Source organism: Heterocephalus glaber, unplaced genomic scaffold (assembly GCF_053883595.1).
Source record: "Heterocephalus glaber isolate CG9 unplaced genomic scaffold, H.glaber_assembly_v1.0 deba00001509, whole genome shotgun sequence".
In the NCBI taxonomy this organism is placed as follows: Eukaryota; Metazoa; Chordata; class Mammalia; order Rodentia; family Bathyergidae; genus Heterocephalus; species Heterocephalus glaber.
In genome coordinates this window covers 58,211,950-58,235,863 of record NW_028258325.1, presented here as the reverse complement: position 1 = coordinate 58,235,863, position 23,914 = coordinate 58,211,950, and the positions used below count along the sequence as shown (strand labels likewise).

At 36.1% G+C, this 23,914-nt stretch overlaps 1 protein-coding gene across 22 annotated transcripts in view; it reads left to right on the top strand.

Moving 5' to 3' along the window:
* Positions 1-7,944, top strand: part of LOC101702191 (transmembrane protease serine 11E) — a 155,484-nt gene extending 147,540 nt beyond the window's left edge. For all 22 annotated transcript variants that reach the window (XM_087187743.1, XM_087187737.1, XM_087187732.1 and 19 more), the window contains one exon: positions 2,177-7,944. In XM_087187743.1, coding sequence (XP_087043869.1) covers positions 2,177-2,338 — 162 coding nt within the window. In that variant the 3' untranslated portion in view covers positions 2,339-7,944. The remainder of the gene's footprint in view (positions 1-2,176) is intronic.
* The last annotated feature ends 15,970 nt before the right edge of the window (positions 7,945-23,914 follow it).

The following is a 23,914-nucleotide window of genomic DNA, read 5'->3' as shown; positions in this document are numbered from 1 at the left end:
TGCTATGTTTTTTTACAAGTTTGTGCTTGTCACTGATGATTTTACTGTTTGCAGTAGTCTCCAAGTGTAATGCTGAAGTGTAGTAGTATATAAAGACTATTAGGTGTCACATGGAGAAAATATGTACATTAGGTATGCTTTGAGTAACAGTGCTATTGACTATGAGTTCAGTGATAACATACCACCCATATGTATTAAATGAGTTATCTTTAAACAGAAGCACAGATACATTGGTTACATTGATTAGTTGGCAAAAATGTGACTAAGCAAGGCCCATGTGGTTATACTTTTTGTGTATTATTTGTCACATATGAGGGTATCAGAAAATTCTCACCAGTTAATTGATTTAAAAATTACAAACACATTGCTTGGCATGGTGGTGCTGGGAGGCTGAGGCAGGAGAATCATAAACTCAAGGCAGCCTGGGCAACTTACAATAGTTACTGAGCAAGTCCCTATTTCAAAATTTTAAAAAGAAAGAAAAGAGAGGGTGGAGGAAGAAAAAAAGAAAGAAAAGAAAGAGAAAGAAAGAAAGAAAAAGAAGGAAGGAAGAAGAAGGAAAAGGAAGGAAGAAAGAAAAAAGAAAGAAAAGAATTAAAGAAAGAGAGAAAGAAAGAAAAAAGAAGAAAGAAAGAAAGAAAGAAAGAAAGAAAGAAAGAAAGAAAGAAAGAAAAGAAAAGAAAGAAAAGGGCTGGAGACCCTGTCTTAAAGTAAAAAATCAAAAAGGGCTGGGTTATATCTCAGTCCAAAGATCCTGGATTCAACACTCAGTACTGCAAAATAAATAAATAAATATACAAACAAAAACATTATTTTAAATTTGGCTATGCTATTATTGTTTTCAGCTATTACTAATGTTCTTAGATTTAAAAGGATGAAGGAACTTTACCAGGAAGTTTGTATAACCTAGGGACTACTGGTTAGATTACTCTAGATTCTAGTTCAGTTCTGCTACTGATCAGTTCATGATCTCAAGCAAATAATTTCTCTGTGTTTTTGTTTCTTTATTGCTAAGCTGGACAAAATGGAAACGAGCTCTATGATTTGTTGAAAGAATTACAGGAACTAATGATTTAATATGCTAATTAAGTAAGAGCTTTGTAGAGTACCACACATGTGAGATGGATCCATACCTAGAGGCCCAGGATCTGCCAGGTACTGGAATGATCAGCCAGTACCTCTGTCTTATGACCTGTATAAAGAGACAGACTTCTAAGCTTTGCAAGACAGAAACAATTGGTATTAGTGGTTTTCTAGACGTATTTCCTGAATTTTACTTTGTGTTAGGCTTAGCACTTTATATTCATAGTCTTATTTCATCTTCGTAATATTTATCACAGGTATTATTAAGAGCATTTACAAATAAGTAAGTTAAAGGTCTTAGCAACTTGGAAAGCCCAAACTGGAGGTTGAAATTCAGGTGTCTGATTTTAACATCTGTGCAGCTTTTCAGTGATAGACTCTTTGACCTTTTCAGGGGTAGTTATGCCGCAATAATACGTGGCAACCACCGAGGAAGTTATTTTGTCAGATATATCAGATAAGTTAGGAGTATTATTCTTGTCTTAGTTACTTTCTTCCTACTGGGAAAAAATAGCTAACTTTCACAAGTTAAAGGAGGAATGATTTACTTTCACAATTTATAGAGGTTTCGGTCCATGGTCTCAGCTGGCTCCTGGGCAGGGCAGCAAAGCAGAGGAGAAACAGCTCATAGCATGATGTTGGGAAGCAGAGAGAGAGGGGAAGATCAAAGGTGTGTATGGGGGACATCCCCCTCAGTCCATCCTCTCAGTGACTCACCTCCTCCCACCAGGCTTCACCTCCCAACATCATACTTAGCTATAAAGTCATTAGCAGATTAATATACTGATAAGCTCACACTTCTGTGATCCAATCACCTCTCAGCAGCCCCAGCTATGAGCACATCAGGCTTTGGGGGACATCTAGATATAAACCATAACAATTTTCCAAAGAGATACAGCCTTCAGTCTCAAAGTGCTGAACTGTGAGGCCAAGACAATTCCCCAGGTATTGGAGTGAATAACTGACAGAGGGAATCACTTCTGGGTCTGAACACACTGAAGACTTTTGAAATTCATCACTTTGATTACATTTTTAACTGAGAAAAACAACATTCTTCTGTAATAAAATTAATTATGAATTACTTTTTCTTTAGGGTGACTCTGGAGGACCTTTGGTTAGTGCTGATGCTAGAGATATCTGGTACCTTGCTGGAATAGTGAGCTGGGGAGACGAATGTGGGAAACCCGACAAACCTGGTGTTTATACAAGAGTGACTGCCCTCCGGGACTGGATCACTTCCAAAATTGGTATCTAAGGGAAAACCAGTGCAAAGAAACTGTTCCTTATATATGTGATAAGTCATTTTTAGAGATGCAGAATTGCAGAAGAAGCCTTAAAAATCACACGGATCTGGTCCATCTCACTAAACTCTCTCATTGGTGCTTACTTTTCCATCCTAGCTCTTCACTCCATGTGAGCATCTTGTGTCTGCCAGATGCATTTGCCCAACTTACATTCATATATTTTCAGGAAGTTTTTTATCATCAGAATTTTGACTTGTTGATATAATTTTTTTGTGCAAATACACAATTTGAAGCAATGCCTTTCTTTGTTTTCTCAGCTTCTCTCATCTCAGTAAATTTTCAATTTCAAGGTTAGGTACAAGAAGTGAAAGAAAACATAAAAAGTATTTTTTAATGTATGGAAAAAGTATGAGGCATTTTTCCTTTGTGGTATATGGAAAATGATCATATTCATGATGAAAGGCCAAATAAAGAGAAATAGCAACTACTCAACACCTCATGATGGAGAAAGAATGGAAACTGACTTAAGGAAATATAGAGAGAAACCAGTGTGTAGCTTTATAAGTCTCTATGACTTTATAAGTTTCAGATGACTACCAAGGTAAAAATGAAAACAGTTCTGTTTTCTTATGAGTGCATAATTATACAAACTGTATGTAATGTGCTTGTTTTGAGTAAGTTAAAACGAACAATATTTATTTAACATGACACTCCTGAGAATGTTGACATATAACAGTGAAATGATTTAGTCATCTATTTGCTTGACATTATAATATAATCTATGAAGATGTAGACGATGTGGAAAATGTTATCAATCAATTGACTGAAAAGTCTTGAAATTTGAGACTAGAATGAAAATTTATTAAAGAACAATTAGCATATCTTATGTGGTAAAAATTGTATGGTTGAAGAGGAGAGAATGAAGACAGAATCAGCCCAAACTATTGACTGAAATTGGGTTGACTAATGGTATCACCAAATGCCTGTGCATCTCAAACTTTCCTATGCTGCAAAAGTTTAAAGGGAATAAGGCCCAGTAATTAGCACATAGCTGTAGTCATGCAGTTCAAGCTGGGCTCTGTCCTCATTTTGAGAGATGGCAGACGTGCTTCCCTATTTCCAGTCTGCCCATGGCCAGTGGTCCTGTTAGACCCTCCTGGCTTGAGAAGGGAGGGTATCACAGGACAGACGCCCTGCAGCCACCTCCATGATGCATCTACTGTAATACTGAATTGCTGACTGCTTGGATACAGAGAGGAGAAGAAAAGCTTTGCATGGGCCAACTTCATGATTTTAGTCTTGGTAGATTATTCTGAGCCCTTAGAGACAAAATGTTCAAGTGATCGGACCAAACTAAAGTTAGAACTGGTGCCATGGCAAATGATATGTTAATGATGAGATGCAGAAGTCTTTCACTTGACCTTTCTTCATTTTACAGAACATGCAAATGACCTGAAAAACATTGGCATATGCATTGATTAGATTTAGACATGTCTAAAATAAGATTTGAAAACTGATATAAATTAACAGTGTTGAATATTTTACATAAAACCTTTAAATTCCACTTAATAAAATGTTCTGGGGAAATTGAGAGAAATGATTAATTTAAAACAAGAATATAGGCACATTTCAAACTTTCAGTGTTCTATTAAAACTTGAGTGCCAAGTATATTCTGAAATTTGACTGTTAGGTGAGACCCTCTGAACTCTAAGAAGGTATAAGGAAGAATGGAAATCTGGATTGAAGAATATCTTCAAGTAATAATAAAAACTGTAGTAGAAATTCTGAATTAGAGTCTTGTAAAAGCAAAGAATACAATTTATCTTTCAAAATACATTTATAAACGAATGCATGATACTGCTATTATTAGCATGATGTTAGCATCATTAGTATTTTCCAGATTTCTGGGAATTAGATTCCAAACTCAAATAAAATTTATGGCCCATTATTTGAGAAACTCCCATACAAACTTGAAAAGATTTAAATTAAAGAGAAATTCTTGAATTTTTATTTTACAGTAGCATTATAGTCCTTGGAAAAATATTTTTGGTATTTCTATCTAGAAAAGATTTAAAAATTAGAGGTTTGAGTCAGTGAAGATAAGAGCAGTTATTCAAACTTTATTTGCATAGGGAAGTAATGCACACTCATATTCTTACAATAGTAATTTATTTTGAAAAATAATGTATTAAGATTTTTAGTATTCTTGAGCATATCTGTGGTACCTTTTTTTTTCCAGTTCTAGAGATAGAACTTCGGTCTTTCAAACTAAGCTACAGCCCCAGCCCTTTATTATTATTATTATTGTTGTTGTTATTATTATTATTATTATCATCATCATCATCAAGACAGGGTCTTGCTATGTGGTTCAAGCTTGGCTTGAGCTCACTATGTAGCCCAGGCTTGCCTCAAACTCATGGTGATCTTCCTGCCTCTGCCTTCCTAGTGCTAGGATTACAGGCATGTACCACCATACCTGACATTATTATTATTTTTACTGTTGAGGTAGTTTCTCATTAAGTCACTAAATTCTTCAAGCTGAGCTTGAATTTGGGATCCTACTGCCTCAGTCTCCCAAAGTGTTGGGATTATAGGAGGATGCCACCATGCTTGGCCTATGTTAGCCATTTTATTGAAGAAATTTAAGTCATGATTATGATATTTATTAATTATACAAGATGGCAAGCAGTTTCATTTTTACCTCTTTTCCCATAGCAGCCAATAATTTTCAGTATGCGATAATGTATCAGTAAGTGTTGGCTTTTTAATGTTTGCATTGTGCAGAAAACATAGATGTATTATTATAGTCATGTGACATAAGGCCACTTGAGTAAATGACAGGCCACAAAGGGGACAGTGGTCCCATTAGATTAAAATAGAATGGAGAAAGTTCTGTCCCCTTGTGACATTGTAGCCATCACATTTCAGCACAAAGCATTACGTATTTGTGAGAATGTACTTAACTTCTGCCATCTAGGTTTGCATAAGCATATACTGTGACTTTCACTAGGTGAAAAAGCCTAAAGATTCATTTCAAAAATGCATCCTAGGAGAAAATGTTGCACAACCATATTTTCATATTGATTTTTCAAAGTAATCCCAGACTTTACACTAATTCTGACTTCAACCAGTTATTTAAATAGTCTATTATACATTTTAGTCCTTATTTTGTGAAATAGGAAGAAAAGGGGCAAAGGGGAAGGAAGTGGGAGGGGTAGGGGAAAGGAAAGAAGGGAATGGAATTAATATGACAAAGTGGAAAAATAGGAACAAAATCTTTGTAAATAGGCGGGCAGTGGAGAGGTTGAAGGTAGGGCTGGGCAAGGGTGAAAAATAAGAACCAAGAGAGACTATGTAAAGATGCAAATTTCCAATGATGAATGTCATTATACTGTATACCTAAAATGTACCAATGATTAGAATGAATAATCAATAATGCAAAATAGGAGGAAGAGGTCCAAAGGGGTAGGGGTATTGGGAGGGGCAGGGGAAAGGAAAGAAGGGAAAGGAAAAATGCTGAGAAATGGAAAAAATGGAAATAAAGTCTTTGTAAATAGGGAAGGGTGAAAGGGGTGAAGGGAGGGCTAGAAATGGGGAAAAACAAGAACCAAGATACATCATGTAAAGGTACATGTTCCCAATGAGAAATGTAATTGTGTTGTATACCTAAAATGTACCAATAAATGAATTTAAGAAAAAAAATAGTCTATGCCTAAATCACTGTCCTATAAAATAGACCTAATATTGACTCATATAATTACTATAGTAATAAAACTGAGATAATGTTTGAAATATGCTCAGCACAAGTCTTAGAACATGCTTGATGCTCAAGAAATAGAAGGTATTATTCTAGTTTTGTTTTAAGCTATATGGTTTTTTGATTATAATAGTTTGAATATAATTCTTTGAAATGAAGAAATAATTAGATCCACAGAATGTGCTGCTTCATTGTTAATTATCATTTTACAAAAGATATTTTATTGGGGTCATTCCAAAGCCTGTTGTGGAGGTGCTCTTTCACTGAGATGATTTATTCTAATTTTTCATTTCAATTTGTAAAACTCATAAATATTATTGAGCATTCTGACTCAGGTATAACAGAACCTGCAGTCCATTTCTTTCTTTCTTTTGCTTAAATTCTTTTATTGGTACATTTTAGGTATACAATACATTTACATTTATCATTGAGTAATTGCAAATTATATTTTCATACTGTTGTAAAATATAATACAGAAAAATAGTATGCACCTTAGGCCAGTTTCTGGCAATGGTATCATTTGATTTAGCTGTAATATAATATTAAAACCAGGAAATTAAAGCAATAATCATCCTAATTCAGATTTCACCAGTTTTAAAAATACAACAAGTGAGTGTATGTGCATGAAAAATATATTTAGTTCTGTGTAGTTTTATCACTCACGTAGATCTGCGTGACCACCACTATAGTCAAGATGTTTGATCAAAGGATCTTTCATGCCAACCCACATCCACCTGGCTCCCTCCCTAATTCTGCCCCCTGGGCTGACTCCAATGATGAGAGGTCTGATGTCCATCTGTGTAATTTTATCTTTTTTTTCCGTACCGGGATCAAACTTGGGACCTTGTGCTTGCAAGGCAGGCGGCAGCACCGCTGAGCGAAATCTACCCAGCCCATTGTCATTTCAATAATTGTATATAAATGGAATCATATAGCATACAACCTTTTCAGCTTGGCTTTTTCATTTAGTGTACTTCTCTACAAATATATGTAAGTTACTGTGTGTGTGTGTCTGTAGTCACTTCTTTATAACTGTTGAGTATCCCATGATATAGTTATATTATAGCTTGCTTAACCATTCACCCATCAAAGGGCACTGGGCTCTTTTCAGTTGGGGGCCATTATAAATAAAATTGCTATGAACTTCATGAGTAAGATTGTGTGTGAATATAAATTTTACTTTTGTGGAATTAAGGGCCCATATGCTAAGTCCACATTTAATTTTTGTTCAAACTCTGTACCCATGAATTTTAGACTTGTTGAGTACAAATGATATTAGTGACTGGACTGTAAGCTCCATTAGGGTGGAGACCACAGCTGATTCACTTTTGTATCCTTCAAAGTTCACCAAAAAGTAGTAGATTATGAGTTTCTCAATAAAGTTTTAATATGGGCTAGGGATGTAGCTCAGTGGTAGAGTGTTTGCCTACCATGCACAAGGCTCTAGGTTTGATCTCCAACATCACATAGAAAAAATTATTAAAAATTAAAGATAGTGATAAAAATAAACATTACAATATGTACAAAATAAAAAAGAAAGAATGACTTTGAGTGAATAAGAATTAACAATATTGCCCTCATGAGTGTATTATGGCCTAATTTCTGTAATTCTGGACTTTACCATAGTACCTCCAAGCTCCTTGTGTTGGTTGATACTAAATCTTAGTCTTTACTTTCCCACACAATTCACAACAAAACAGACTGAAAGTATGACTTGTGTAATAAATTTATCTTTATGCCTGAATTTGCATCTTGATCTATGTCTAATGGCTTTCTGACACATATGTATTAGCTTCTATACCATACTTGTATAATAGATTCCAGAATCAGGTCATTCTCAATAAATATTTTTGGCCTTACTTTTTATAACCATGACTCTTTAATTTCATTGTCTTTTTATAATTTTTAATATATGACTCTTTAGGCAGAATGAAAGACTGAGCCCAGATAAATATAATTGGAAGGTCACCTTTAGTTAACATGATCCATATCCCATTCTTCTTTGGTACTCAATTGAATTTAAATTCATAGTGAATTACTATAATCACTGTCTTGTACATACTTCTCCTTTTCTTTCTTTCTTTAATTTTAATAAAAACAAATGGCCCTCTTTGATTTGGTCAGCATGAGCAAACAAACCTGAGCATGTGGACCTCTGGGGCCTTTAATATGATCACAAATCCATACCTTCATCCGCATACTAGAAGCTGCCTTCTCTCATTTACCTGGGAAATTTGCTCCAACAACTTTTCCCTCCTTCTCCTATATGTTCATATTTTTTTGGTACTGCCTTGATTTTAAAACAAATGCCAAACCAATTATCTTGACCCCAGGTCCCCCAGAAGCTGCTGCTCACTGAAACAAAAGTACTTGAAGAAATCAACTGTATTCACTATGTCCTAGAGCTTTCCTCCCTTCCTTTAAAACATGAAGTTATTTGCAATGACTGATTTATATATAAAACTGAATGAGCCACAGGTGCACCTAGGGTGTTTCCTGTGAGACTAGTGTCTGAATCTGTGGACTCTATAAAGTAGGTTGCACTCCGTAACATGAGTGGGATCAGCTAATCCTTTGAGGATCTGAACAAAGAAAAGGAAATGGGAGGAGGAATTCACCATTTCTTTCTTGTGAGGCAACTTCTTGAGCTGGGACACCTCACATTGCCTCATCTTCCTCTGCCCTCGGACTGACCGGGAGTAACATTGTCCGCACTCCTGACTCTCAGCTTTCAGACTTGGACTGAATTATAACGCTGGTTTTTGTAGGTCTCTAGATTGCAGACAGCAGATGGTGGGACTATAGAAAAGTAAAACAAAAATAATCTGGTCTGCAAAACAGGCTCCAGTAGCTATTTTGCAACATCTGTTCTGTGACCAGAGTTGGTCTTGTCAAAAAGAGCAGGAGTTCCCATACTGATTGTGTCTCAAGGACTGTCTATTCCATATCAAAAGTAACCTATTCAATCTTGCCAAATGTCTCTGGGGCCCACATCCCCCAGCATGGGTCAGCAAACATATAAAAGCTTTGCCTTTCAAGTCCCTTTGCATGGGCGCCTGTCTTTATGGCTCTCCTCTCACAGTGTATATTTCAGTAAGCTGTCTGCATTTATTCTACTCTTGGTAAATTCTTTTATCATTTATGCTACTAACCCTCTCCATACCATCTTGAATGACATTTGGTGAGCCATGTAGTGACATCTTCCTCCCTCTCTCAGCCCCTCTTTACTCTTGTGATTTTGCATGGTAGGCAGATTGGCCTGCAGGCAGCTGATGGTACCTGGCTGGGGTGAAATCCCCAGTGAGACTTGAACACCTTCTGGTCATGACCCTCAGCACCATGACCCATCAGGGTACAAGCTAAGGAGCTCCTTCAGGCCCCTTGCAGAAATCTTTACTTCCATTTGCAACTAGTGGACCCGGGCCGGGGCTACACTTCAGTAAGACTGAAAGGCAACAAGAAAAGGAGGATGACCCAGTATAGTCAGGAAGGAAAGAGGCCACTTTCCTTTCTTCACTCTCGCTTTTCCTCCTTTAATTGGTGATGGCAGCTCATCTAGAGTCTGTGCACATTGTGAGGATTCCCCATTCACTGTTTCATGGCCTTTGTTGATCCTTGGCTGCTGCTGGTCTCTGGCTTTACTCTGTCTCATATAAACTTCCTAGTGTGGAAGACCCACAACATGAGTGGCCAAGTTTTACATCTCTCCCAGACTGTGAGTCTCTTCTTCCTCTTGTAGCCATTCAGTGCACAGAACTTTGGGGAAGAACTGATGTCGGTACTTCTTAAACTCTTTGATCAAATGGAAAAGAAAGGAGCACTGCCAAGCATATTCCCTGAAGCTAGCATTACCAAATGTTAATCCCGGGCAAGGGATTAACACACAAAAACTACTCACCAATTTCTTCAGTGAACATAGATGCAAAAATCTTCAACACAATGCTTGAAAACAGAATATAATAGATCATTAAAAGGATTATACATCATGACCAAGTTAGTTTCATCCCATGGATGCAAGGATGGTCCAACATACATAAATCAGTAAATGTAGTATATCACATAAACAGATATGGTGGTAAAAATCACATGACCATCTTAAATTAAATACCACACAATTAACCTAACCAAGTAAGCAAAAGACTTCTATAATGAAAATTATATTCCTCTGAAGATATATTGAAAAGGACATTACAGAATAGAAAAATATCCTCTGATCTTGGATAGGCATCAAAATGGCTATATTACCAAAATGATAGATACAGTATAATCCTCATCAAAATAATCAGTTTTTTTCATATAACTAGAAAAAAATAATTCTATAATGTGTATGAAAATCAAAGAGTCTAGAATAACCAAAGCAATCCTGGGCAATAAGAGCAAGACAGGAGGCATTACGATCCCAGACTTCAAGTCATGTTACAAAGCCACATTTGTAAAAGCAGCATGGTGCTGCACAAAGACAGACACGTCAATGAACAGAATAGAACAGAAGATTCAAAAACAACTTGAAGCATCTTCAACAAAAGTATCCAGCTATGTATACTAGAGAAAAGATAATCTTTTTAACACATGGTGCTGGGAAAACTGGTTATCCACATGCAGAAGAACAATTCAATCTATATCTCTCACCTTGTACTCAAATCAAAATTGATCAAAAACATATACAAAATCAGAAACATTGAATCTACTATAAAGAATAGGATTGTTTTCCTTTTTTCTTACTCTGGGGGTTTATTCTTGGTCTATAGAAATGCTATTGATTTTTGTGTATTTACTTTGTATCCTGACACTTTGCTGAATTTATTAGTTTTAAGAATTTTGTGAAGTTTTTTGAATCCATTATGTAAAATTCCATGGTGAATCCACTGGGTACTGAGCCTTTCTTGGTAGGTTTTTTCTTTTTGTCACTATTTCAGTTTCTTTTCCTGCTTTGGACTATTCAAGCTTTTAATATATTCTTAGTTCAGTTTTGGTGATTTGTATGTGTCTAGGGATATATCCATTTCTTCTAAATTCTCCAGTTTATTGGAATGCAGGTTTGCAAAGTCACTACTTACTATCCTCAGGATTTTGGTGTTGTCTACTGTGACTTTGCCTTTTTCATTCCTTTTTTTTTTTTTTTCTTTTTTGGAACCAGGGATCAAACTCTGGTCCTTGCGCTTGTGCAACAGGCAGCGAAACCACTCAGCTAAATCCCCGGCACCCACCTTTTTATTTTCTAATTGCTTTCATGTAGGTCTTCTCTTTCCTTCTTTTGGTAAGTTTGATTAATTAACCAAACTTCATTTTATTAAGTACCAAATATTTGATTCATTAGTTCATTGTATTTTTGTCTCAATTTCATCAATTTCTACTCTGATTTTTATAATTTCATTCCCATGTCTTTTGGAAATTAAAATTAAATTTAGCAGAACCCAATTGCACAAAAAATAATGCCAAAAACCAACAAATGACATTATGTTAAGTTGAAAAGCTTCAGCACAACAAAAGAAACAAACAACAAAGTGAAGAAACAACTTAAAGAAGGGGAAAATTTTATAACCAGCTACTCCTCAGAAGAGGATTATTATCTAGAATATATAAGGAACTCAGAAAAATTAGACCAGCAAAAATAAAAGACCCAATGAAAAATGAACAATTGAAATGAATAGACACTTCATTGAAGAAGAAATACAAATGGAAATACATACATTTAGAAATGCTCAGAAACTAAAACAAAACTGAGATTCTAGCATGCCAGTAAGAATGACCTTATTAGGACTCAAAAAACAACAAATGTTAGTTGGGCATGGTGCCACATGCCTGTAATCCCAGCACTTGGGAGGCCAAGGCAGGAGGATCGCTCTGTATTTGAGGCCAGCCTGGGCTACATAGCGAGTTCAAGGCCAGCCTGGAAGAGCAAGACTCTATCTCAAAACAAAAACAAAAATAAATGTGGGTAAAGTCGGAAAAATAAAATCATATATTGTTGATGGAGTGTAAACTAGTTCATCCACTGTGGAAATAAGTATATAGATTTCTCAAAAAACTAAAAATAGAAATTCCATTTGACACACCGCACCCATGCCTGTTCTGTGTATCTTTCCTGAGGTCCTAAAGTCATTCTACTACATGAATGTATGAACACTCATGTTTCTGCAGCAAAATTCATAATAGCTAAATCATAAAAGTGGTCTATACGCATTTCAACAGATGAACAAATAAAGATGTGGTGTATATACACAGTGGAGTACTAGTTAGCTTACTACTTGTTGATCTGTCAGAGAGGAAAATATAGAAAAATAAGACAAAAATCCTTTGCTTTGAAAAACAGGCCCAAACTATTTTAGGACACATATCTTGTGGCCTGAGTACAGTTTTGTCACAAGAACCGATTGTCACACATGATCATGCTACAAGGCCTATTTAGCCCATACCAAAAATGACCTTTGTTCAATCTTGTTGAATGTTACAACCCCCCATGGCCCCTGAATGGTCAGCAACCATGTAAAAATTTGCCTCTCGTGTCCCTTTGTGTGGTCCCCTCTCTTGTTTGCCCTGCCATCTCTCACAGTGTGTATTTCAGCAAACTGCTTCTACACTTATTCTACTGTTGGTAAATTCCTTTACCATTTGCACCACCTGCCTTTTGCATGCTGTCTAACACAACAGAGATCACTCAGCTGTATGAACTGTATGAACAGATCTTTTAATAAATAATAAATTTTTCACACACAGATGATTCTCAAATTATGATAGTTTGACTTATGATTTTTTTGACTTTTTGATGGTGTGAAAGTAATACACATTAAGTAGACACTACATTTCAAAGCTTGAGTTTTGATCTTTTCCCAGGCTAGGAATATGCAATGTGATACTCTTTGTTAATGCTGGGCTGTATTAGCAAGCCATAACTCCCAGTTAGCTATGCAGTCAAGGAGATCAACAACTGATACGCTACAGAGTACTAAGCTGTCATGCTTGGTAGGTTAGGTGTGTTCAATGGATTTTTGACTTACAATATTTTCAATTTAGGATCAGAATATAATCCAATTGTAAATCAAGGAATATATATCTATCACTCGATTAATCTATCTTGCCATCTTATTGATACTATTTTACTATAAAACTGAAAAATACAGTACAGTTTTCAAAGTTATTAATAGTTTTCATGTTGCTAAATCTAGCAATTAATTCCCTTCTTATATGTCTCATCAATAGCATTTGGCTTGATCTATTTATTTATTTATTTATTTTATTTTTGCAGCACTGAGAATTGAACCCAGGATCTTTGCACTGAGCTACATCCCCAGCCACTTTTTTTTTGAGATGAGGTCTTGCTAAGTTACTAAATTTTCCAGGTTAGGCTCAAACTTACAATCTTTTTGCCTCGGCTTCGCAGAATGTTGGGATTACAGATATGCACAACCATACCAGGCTTATTCTGTTTCTTTTTAATAAACATTCTTTGTGTTTTACTCTTAATTTCTACTACTCACTTGTAGTAATGGGCTATTTGCAATTTTTTATTGTTACTCTTCCTGATCTTTTAATGTTGAGGTATTCCAGGGGTAAAACCTTACTTTGCTTTTGGTGATTTAATCTAGTCTCACAGTTTTAAATACTAGTTACATGATAACATTGCCAAATTTTACCTGTAGCTCTGAACGTTATCCCAGTTTCCAAATTCATATGTCCAATTTCCCAATGGTTATCTCCTTTCAGGTATGTAATCACCACTGCCAACTCAACATGTTTTTCTTCCAAATGTTTAATACCCACCATCTTCTCCATCTCAATGAATGCCATCCTTTCATTTGTTCAGGGCCCAAAACTTGACAACTTTGCCCACTATTGTCTCACATTCCATATCTGAAACTTTCCTAGTATTAATTTCTTGTACTCTAGTGTTCATTAATCATATGCAGCTGTTTTGTTGCCTTAGTATAGAATTTGTGCTAGGAAAAAAATGTGAATGCATTTATAAGGGCAGAATAATGTCCTAAAATCCTTTAATTTGTTTTGAGTTTCTGCTATCCACAATTTATCATCCAGTTTAAGGAGGGCACAGGGACTTCAGTTAGTCTACAACTTACTCTGTTTACTCTCAATTAGAATAAGCAACTTGTAGGTACATTAAGTGATAAGAATTAGTCTTCAAATTTTTCAACCTCCAAAATATGTATCTCCACCAACAATCTTTTCAACCAAATACAGTGTTAATGCTTGCAATTATCTACTCAATAGCTCCCCATAGCAATCTAAAAGGCCTGTCAAGTTGAGTATTAGAAAAAGACTAATTGCCAACTTTTACACCCTGGTTTTCTCCATATGTTAACCATCTTAAAGAGCACCCAGTTGCTCAGATGCCAGAGCTACACACCCAGTTAGTTATGCAATCATGCAGATCAACAATTGATATCCTACAGAGTACTAAACTGTTATACTTGGTAGAATAAGTATGGTAAGTGCATTTTTGACTTATGATATTTTCAATTAAGGGTAAGTTTGTCAGAATATAACCTGTTATGGCTTGTATCTATATGTCCTCCCAAAACCTCATAAAGTCACAGGGCATGGCTGGATCAATGGTGTGTGATGCTTAGATAAAGTGTGATCCTGGGATTAAGGGTATGATGCTGGGATTAAGAGTACTCCACTCTGGGTCTGAGTGGCACCACCCAAAAAGCAGGTATAGCCTGGATGAAATATAAAGGCAGGCTTTTTGCTCCTGTTTTGCTGCTTTGCTGTTTTCTGCCTGCCATGAACTATTTCTCTTCTGTGATGGTCCTCTACCATGCCACCCTGCCTTGTGGCCAGCCAACCATGGACTGAAATCTCTACAAACTGTGAACAAAAATAAACCTTTCCTCATTTAACTTTGGGTGTCATGTATTTCGTCTCAGTAATAAGAAAAATAATTAAGATATAACCCAATTGTAAATCAAGGAATATTTATCTACTTATCTATCTATACATCTTATTGATATTATTTTACTATAAAACTATGAAAAATACTCTAGATCCATCAGTAGATGCTGCATAGTTTACCCTAAAAATACAGTCGGCTTCAAATAATTTCTTACTGTCTTCACAGTCTAGCCATTTTTTCTCACCTGAACAACTACACAATCTTCTTAATTCTCTGCCTTCTATTCCTATTAAGCCCTGCCACTTGGCTTCTTTATTCATATGGAGGCCAGTGAATGTCTTTTGAAACATGAGTTCAATCAAATGAACCCAGCAATGGACTTCTTCCACACTTAAAGTAAGATTATAAGATCTTATTGTATTCCACAAAGTAAAAATAACAACTACTATTTTTTGTGAATCTCTTGGAAAATATTTTATCTTTCTACTCTTTCTTTACATTTCTATACTTGACTGGCAACTGCTGTCCCTCAAGAATCTCATGAATTGTTCCACCTCCACATTTTTTCCTTTCTCTCATTCAAGACTGTGCTCAATTGTCAACTTCTCAGACAGGCCTACTTTGATCACTTTATCTTGCATAGTAGCTGCTTTCACCCAACTTTGTCTTGTAGTAAATATTGTTCTTGACACTATAAACATGTGGTACATGCCCACTCCTTCAATCTTTGCCTCTTGTCCCATGATGGCATCGCCTAAATATTTGTATCTATTTCCAAATTTCCCTTTTATGAAGAGACCACTCATTAGGTAAGAGCTCACCTACTCAAGTAAAATTTGACCTAAACTAAATTCATCTACATATTCTCTCCAAACAACAAAATTTCTGAGGTTTCAGTTGTACATGATGTTTTGGGGGCATAATGTAACCCAGTAAAGTGTTCAAAACATAAGCCATTCTCTTTTGTACCTTGAAGTCACAACTAATCTGGAAGAAACAGCCCATCACTTCAGCTGCCTTTTATTTGGTAAGAGGGAGTCACTAAATCTAGTTCACATTCAGGGGAGAGAATTACACAAGGTTGTGAATTCTAAGAATTCAGAAGTGTAGGGGGCTATTTTAGAAAGTGCCTACTACAACTATGGACAAGTTGATCAAATACCATGACTCAATTTGATTACTCATTTTTTCTTCCAGTTTACTCATTTTATAAGTTTTATGTTAAATTTCCATAGAGAATATAAGGCACAGGAAATATTAGGTGAATGCTGCTGTCAGTACTCTAATGGGGAAAGCAGAGGCATTAACAGAGATAGCAGGGAACAGGTGCTTTAGGTCTTCCAAGGAGACCATGGAGTTTAGATTAATGGTGCAGGGCAAAGCTTCTAGAAGGTGATTATTCTGTACTTCCTTGTCTCTGCCTAATTTGTGTTTCTGTAACAGAGTCTCTGAGACTAGGTAATGTAAAATGAACAGAATTTATTGATTTACAGTTGTGGAGGCTGTATAGTACAATTTTCAAAGGCCAATATCTGGTAAAACCTTGTTTCAACATCCCATTAAGAGCAAGAGAGGTAGAGACAGGCAACACCAAAGAGGGGCAGACTCCCCTCTTACAGTGCTTTGACTCTAGCAATGTGGCATTAATCTGTTCATGGAGGTGGAGCCCATTCTCTTTTTTAAGTGTCTCAACCTTTACTCATGTTACATTAGAATCAAGTTTCAATGTGAGTTTGGGAGGCAAAATCATCTAAACCATAGCAGCATCATTGGTCTTACTCTTCCTTCATCAGTTGTTTCTGATCATTTACTGTGTCCTTAAAACCACAGCATGTCACTACACTTGATTCACAGCACAAGAATTTGCCCTATAATTTACTAGGAAAAAATTATTCACTAGCCCCTATAAATTCAACATCAGAAAAATGTACCTGCTTTTTCTATTGAGAATTTTATCTTTCTAGCTCTCAACTTTTGATCCATTTTGAATTTATTTTTGCATGTAATTTGAGGTAGGGGCTCCATTTTCATACTTTGGCATATGGATGATCAAACTCTCAACAGAATTTTTTAAAAAACAATTGTTTACCAATTGAACTATTTAGGCACCTTGTGAAAAATCATTTGACTATAAATGTGGAGCTAATACTGTGTTTTAAAATCCCATTCCATTAATGTATACATTTATCTGTACATTTATAACAATCTCTTTTAAGTTAGATTGCACTGTAATTGACCTTGAAATCAGAAAGTATAAGTTCTTCAACTGTTGTCTTTTATAACATTGTTTGGCTGTTTCTAAAACATTGTACATCTATATTCAATTTAGAATCAGCTGATCATTTTAATGAAAGAAGCTAGCTGAAATTTTGATAGGGATTTTATTCAACGTGTGTATCAGTTTGAGGAGTATGGCCATTTCAAAAAAAAAAAGTTCTCCAATCTGTACTTATGAGATAGACATCTATTAATTTAGATCTTTTAAAATTTCCCCCCATAATTTTTAGTAATTTTTTTTTTGGTACCAGGGATCAAACTCGGGTCCTTGTGCTTGCGAGGCAAGCAGCAGAACCACTGAGCTAAATCCCCAGGCCCAATTTTTATTAATTTTTACAAGATTATACTTCTGTTAAAAATTTCCTATGTACATTATTCTTTTTAGTTGTGTTTAAATGGTAATATTTTCTCTTCTTTCTTTCTTTCTTTCTTTCTTTTTCTTGTTTCTGATACAGTGTATCATTGTGTAGTTTAGGACAGCACACGTTGGCCTTGAAGTAACTTGTGGCATTCCTGCCTAAGCCTCTTGACTGCTAGGATTATAGGAATGTGCCACCACATCCAGATGTTTTCTCAATTCATATTGCATTATTCAGTGCAATTATAGAGAAATACGATTAATATTTCACATTAATTGGTCTTTAAACTTGTTTTGTGTTTTTGATCTTGGTAGTAGATTCCTTGAGATATTTTCTGTATGAGTTCACATGTTCTGCTAACAGAGTTTGCTTCCTCCTTTCCAATATAAATTCCTTTTATTATGTTTTGTTGCCTAATAGTCCTGAGACTAAAATCAAAATCAAACACAATACTGAATAGAAATGATAAGCATGGTCCTCCTTAGATCTAAAATGACCCCTCAAAACCTCATTTGATTATGGGGGCAATATATAAGTGAGTAACCCACTCAATGAGTTAGCTCATAGCTGGTTTTGTGCTGTGGAAAGGCAGGCCTTGTCTGAAGGAGGGAGGTCACTGGGGGTGAGGCCAAGGGTAGGTCCTTGTCCCCCCCCACCCATTTCTTGGCTGCTATGGCTTGTGCACCTTTCCTTCTTCAGGTATTTACATCATATCATTTATGTCATTTTTACCTCAGAGACAGCATACTAGGGACTGAACCATCTGAAACCATGAGCCAAATAAACCTCTCTTCCTTTAAATTGTGTGTCGGCTATTTTGTCCTAGCAATGGGAAAGCTGATAAATACACCTCATTTTGTTCCATTTTTAATATAACAAAAGCATTTAGTCTTTGCATTAGTCAAGGTTCTTCAGAAAACAGAACCACTAACATATGTGTACAGAGAAATTTGTAAAAAGAGGTTTGACATGAGAATTGGGGCCAATTACAGAAGGTGAGAAGTTTCACCATAGGTCCTTTACAGTTTGGTGAACTGGGAAACCTTCAGCCTGAGTTTGAAAACTCAGCAATGATGTTGAGTGCAACTTCAGTTTGACACAAAACACCTGCAAGCAGAATTAGGGTAAATGATGATAGTTAGTATAGGTTCTGAGTGTCTTCACAAAATGTGATCGAAGTGTGGTGGGTGCTGCTGCCAAGTGCCACCCAGTGGAAAGGCAGGCTTGTAAAAACACGATGGCATGTCCTAATCCACAATGTTCAATAAATCTGGTGTGGTATGACTTCTGGCTTGCCCTTAGACTCAAAATGACCATAAAAGGTAAATGTTTTAAATCACAGAAGACATAAGGGAAGCAAGACTGAACAACTACACATCACATTGTAAAGAACAGTCTGAAAAGTGCAAGAAAGCAGGTACTCTCCATACCTGTAGAGATACCCTCAAAAACCATTGATCTCATCAAGATTAAAATCTTTTAAATTTTTAGAAGGAAAGCAATAATTTAAATTCTAAAGATTACCTGAGTACTGTTAGAGCAATAGATTTCAAGCTGTAGTATTTATAAAGAATATTTGTCAAAGTACAATCTCATGAGCCCTACCTTCACATTCTAATATGCAGGAGATGGCAATATTGATTATGCTCCAAAGTAGCATGTAAGCAGTGCAGGCTGTAAAGAGTTAACTCCATAATTGGCTTGTTTTGAGAAGTGAGTCCAGCCAAAGCCTATGTGCTGAAGTCAGAGTAACTCACATCCAAATTTTGTTCCCACAGTTAAAATCTTACTAAAAGGACAATGTTCTAATTACAACCATATATTTTGTCTATTCTCTTCCTAATTTGAGAATGCCTTTTCTTGTCTTTTATGAGCCTTCCTTACATTAATTTTCATAGAAACTGCATGACTGCTCATCTTCACATGTAGTACTGCCCTTTCACATAGCTTGCCTTTACCCCAACTGATTACCAATAAAAATGAATGGCTTGGATGGACGTAGGCCTTTGTCAGTTGCATGGACATTGGTCATCCTGGCATCTCACTTTCTGTCTCTCTTAGTTCTGTCTTTTAATTTTTTTCCCCTCAGGCCTGTGTCATACATTGGGCATGAGACTGGATCCTATTGCAGAGGTTTAAAATAATATTTCAGGGCTCCCCAGTAATTGGCACCCAATGTGGGGCTCCAACCCATGACCCTGAGATTAACAGTTTTATGCTCTACAAACTGATACAATTGATCCAGAGGAGCCTAGGAATCTACATTTAAATGATTATTTACAGATAGACTGCTTGTAGTAAACATGTCTTTGAAAGTAGATTTGGCATAATTTGATGTGGTGTTGGTGTTTTGAAAGACCTGGCTATCATCAGTTATCTTTCAACTGGATGTTGTCTTCATGTAAATTTTTTGTCCTCATGTAAATTTTCATCCTATAATAGCTACATAGCACAAGAGAGAGTGGGGACGAGATAAGAGGATAAAGCTGCAGTGGCTACAACCCTGTAAATTGTCAAGGCTGGAAACCAATTCAATTGACAATCCAGCTTCTAAGAGTAGGGAAGTGAATAACTCACATAAAAACGAAAAAAAAAAAAACACACTCATATTACTTGAGCAGCTCTGAGTGGAAGGCGGCAAATCATTCATCCAAAAACTTAGGTCAGGAAAGAACTCAGGATTCATACCCAGAAACAATTTTAATCAATTAGTATTTATTGGCTTAAGAAAAATTCTGAGCATACACTCATCTTCATGGGAATAGTGCCATCATATCAGAAGCTTGATGATTGAGTGGAGTACTTGTTAAGGATTTATGTACTGATAAATGTTCAGTACTTACTTTCCTGTTCAATTTAAACCTAATAAAAAAACTAGTAAGTCCTGACACTTTTATGATCTTGGGAAAACTATTTTTTCTGATGATCAATAAGATATCTGTAGAAATATTTTATCAACACTTAGCATGTATAGAAACAAGAAGAATTAGTGTTCCTAGTGATATAGGACATATGATGTATGGGCCTCCAAATAATATAAGGGAAATATTACAACCTGCTAGATGTCTGACACTCTGATTTTGTGTTCTCTAAAACTGAAGAATGAATTCTAGGAACAACAGAGGTTAAGAGTAGGAAGAATTTATTGAGAGAAAGACAGCTAAGAGAGACAGAAAGGTGCCAGGAAAGTGGGTTTCCCAATGACACTGCTTCTCCTGGGTGTTTTATTGAGTAAAGCTACAAGGTGAGGTGGGTACAAAATAGGACAAAACTACGGTCAACTAATAAGATTACAAGTGTAGTCGCTTAGGTAGTATTTATCCAATGGGAAATCACAGGTGGGTATGAGGTGGAACAAAACTATGGTCAACCAGTAAGACTACAGCCAGTATAGTCATTTAGGTAAAATATTGATTAAATGAGGATCAAATGGGAAGCAAGTCACATAGCAAACATACATGGACTGAACAAGGATTTCCCAAAAGAAAAGGGCTAGGGAGGGTTTGGTCCCTACTCAAGGTGATTGATACCTATTTAGAATATCATTCACTGATGCTTGTACTCATTTCTCTTTCTTGAAGCCTCAGCCTTCAGTGATTGTGCCTCCAGCCACAATTGTCTTTTGTGCTGAGGGCCCAGCCTTACCTAACTGCATATGCAATTTATAACTAACTTAACTATGTACAACACTAATAGGATTACAGGACAGTTGATTACCATATTGTTCTGGTATTACCTTTTGAGATCTGTGTGGATTTCTTCCCAATTCCAAGTTCAGCAGTTTGACATTAGTAGCTTGATGAGCAGTGGAAGCATTTACATCATGGAAATCAGCAAGCACAAAACTTGTGTCTTCTTCTCACCCACCACCTCACACACACGCCCCTGCCGAATAACTGCACACTACTGAATTTACCCTATTCTCAGTAAGTACTAGAGAAAACAAATAAATTGCTATATTTTTCTATTTTCTCAACATACCTTAGACTTTTTTCTTTTATAAAATTTATTTTTATTAATATCTTTAAGTTTGACTTGTATGTTAAAGTTTCGAGGGACACCACTTCTTGGCACAAAATTCTTTCACTATTTTTTCATAAGAAAACCCTATTATGCACGTGATTGGCACCTACCTGACATTCACCTAATATTCAAATAACAGTTTTGAAGAAGAACCAAGACCTAGCATAGCTCTGAGCCAATGTACTGAGATTATAGTAAGGCTCTTACTAAAGTCATTACAGTATAAATATCCTTGAAATAATTTATCAGCAGAGGCAACAATCCAAGATTTACTTTTGTTCTCTATTGAGAAATGTCTGATACACTGAAAAATTCTAAGTTTATGTGGGTTGTTGAAATAAGAAATACATTTGGTCTTTGTTCTCAGTTACCTACATAGAGTTCTTGGAATTTCCTGTGATGGAAGTGTTTTTGTTACTCATAAGGCATCCTTTAGACTGCTGAGTTGTAATAGTAACAAATTGAATGATTTTTGTACCTAGTTAGTACAGCACCAAAGTTGTGTATTCATTTTTATTAACTGAATCTTATGCAGAGACACATCAATTGTGAACTGTAATTTCCACTGTGCACCAGTTTAACGTGGGCAAATGGGGCTATTGTCCCTTCAAAAGCAAATATTTAGAAGGGTTTCCAAGGGAACCAAAGAGTGAAAGTCTTTTTACTTATTTGTTTCACTTTTGTGTGCATTTTGTAAAAACCAATTACAGAATCATCTCTCCTAAGTCGTTAAATGCTGGTTGGTTCAAGAGTATGACAAGATGACTAAATCAAGAAGACATCGTCAAGGGCATTTCTCTACCTCTATCTGGTGAAAGCTGAATCCCTGTAGTTTCAAAGGGTAGAATGAATGGCAATTGTAAACCAATAAATCATACGTGAGGGCAAAATAAAAGTCTTGTTTGGTTGCAGAATAGATTTACAACTTCGGAAATATATATTCAGCTAGACTGAACAAGAATTCTGCTGAAAGAAGGTGGGTTTGGGCTTTAAACAAGCTCAGAAGTTGAAACTGATGAAAATACGGGTGGTGGTAAATTTTGTAAGTTTCTTGTAATGTCCAGGTCAAAAGGCAAAATTGGTCATTATGGTATTTCTCAAACCTTTCAAGGTATTGTTAGATTGTGAAAAAATTTCCCTTTGGCAGATTCAGTTCCCTACCCAATGTTTGTGTTTGCAATCTTCCTTCTCTCAGTAAATCCTAAGGCTCAAGCAATATTTTTGCTCTTTTTATTTTTTTTACCATTTTGCAGCCATTTTGACTTTTATTTAATCACAGCTGCCCCTTTTAGTTCTTCTGTCATTTAAAGCAGACATGGCCATCCTTGAGCTATGTTCCTTGAGGGACTCAATGCAGCATTCACTAGTCTGCTGGTCCGTTTCACTGTTGCATTCCTCCCTGAAGGCCTTTGGGGTCCTCTGCTTTCACTCTCTCTCTGTAGATTTGGTCTTCCTTTCATGCCAGCCAGGAGACAAGAGCTCGAGAAAAAGTGTAGATTGCTCCTTGCTTTTTCCATGTTATCATCTGTCTCTTAATTTCTCCATGGTCTCCAATTTTCCTATCAGAGCCTTCATGATTCCCAGGGATCCACCTCTCTCCTTTTCTTTCCCAAGTTGTTTATTTTCCAGTCTTAGGCTGATTTGTTGTTGCTCACTGATCCTCTATCTTCCTTGACTTGCAGAAAACTTTATTATTCAATTAAAATCAAATCCAAATGTGATGCGAATCACAGGCAATCCACTAAGACAATGAAGGTGAAACTTTTAGAGACTGAGTGCCAAATTGCAACCCCAAACCCAGTTATTCATCCCAAAGTGCCAACACTGCAATTAAACCTGAATACTGAGGTTTTAGTTTAGAAAAAACACTTCTACATTAACATCTTTGGTCTTAAAAAAGAAAAATAGTAATATATGTGGCATAGGATCACCACCACTGGGCTAAGAGATTTTAATATAGAAAGACACTTCATCCTTTTATATAGTCAAGCAGATACCACCCACTACATATATACTTTCAAGATAAACAATAACTAGTTTTCAGGTAAGAAGACTCGACACCATCACTTAAATATATAACCCATCCTGACACTACCTAATAATTACAGTGGCCATCTGAGTCATCCAATTGTCTTTACCCAGAGGAAAATTAAACATATCTTTATGAAAGGAAGTAGCTTTGCAACTTGCAGCAAGGTACCCACTGACATTATCCCTTGTTCTTCCACAGAAGTTAGGAGATTTTTCTTGTATGTTCTCCAGTTCTAGACACTTTCAATATTTCCTCCTGCCCAATTAATGAATAAAAAATATTTTCCT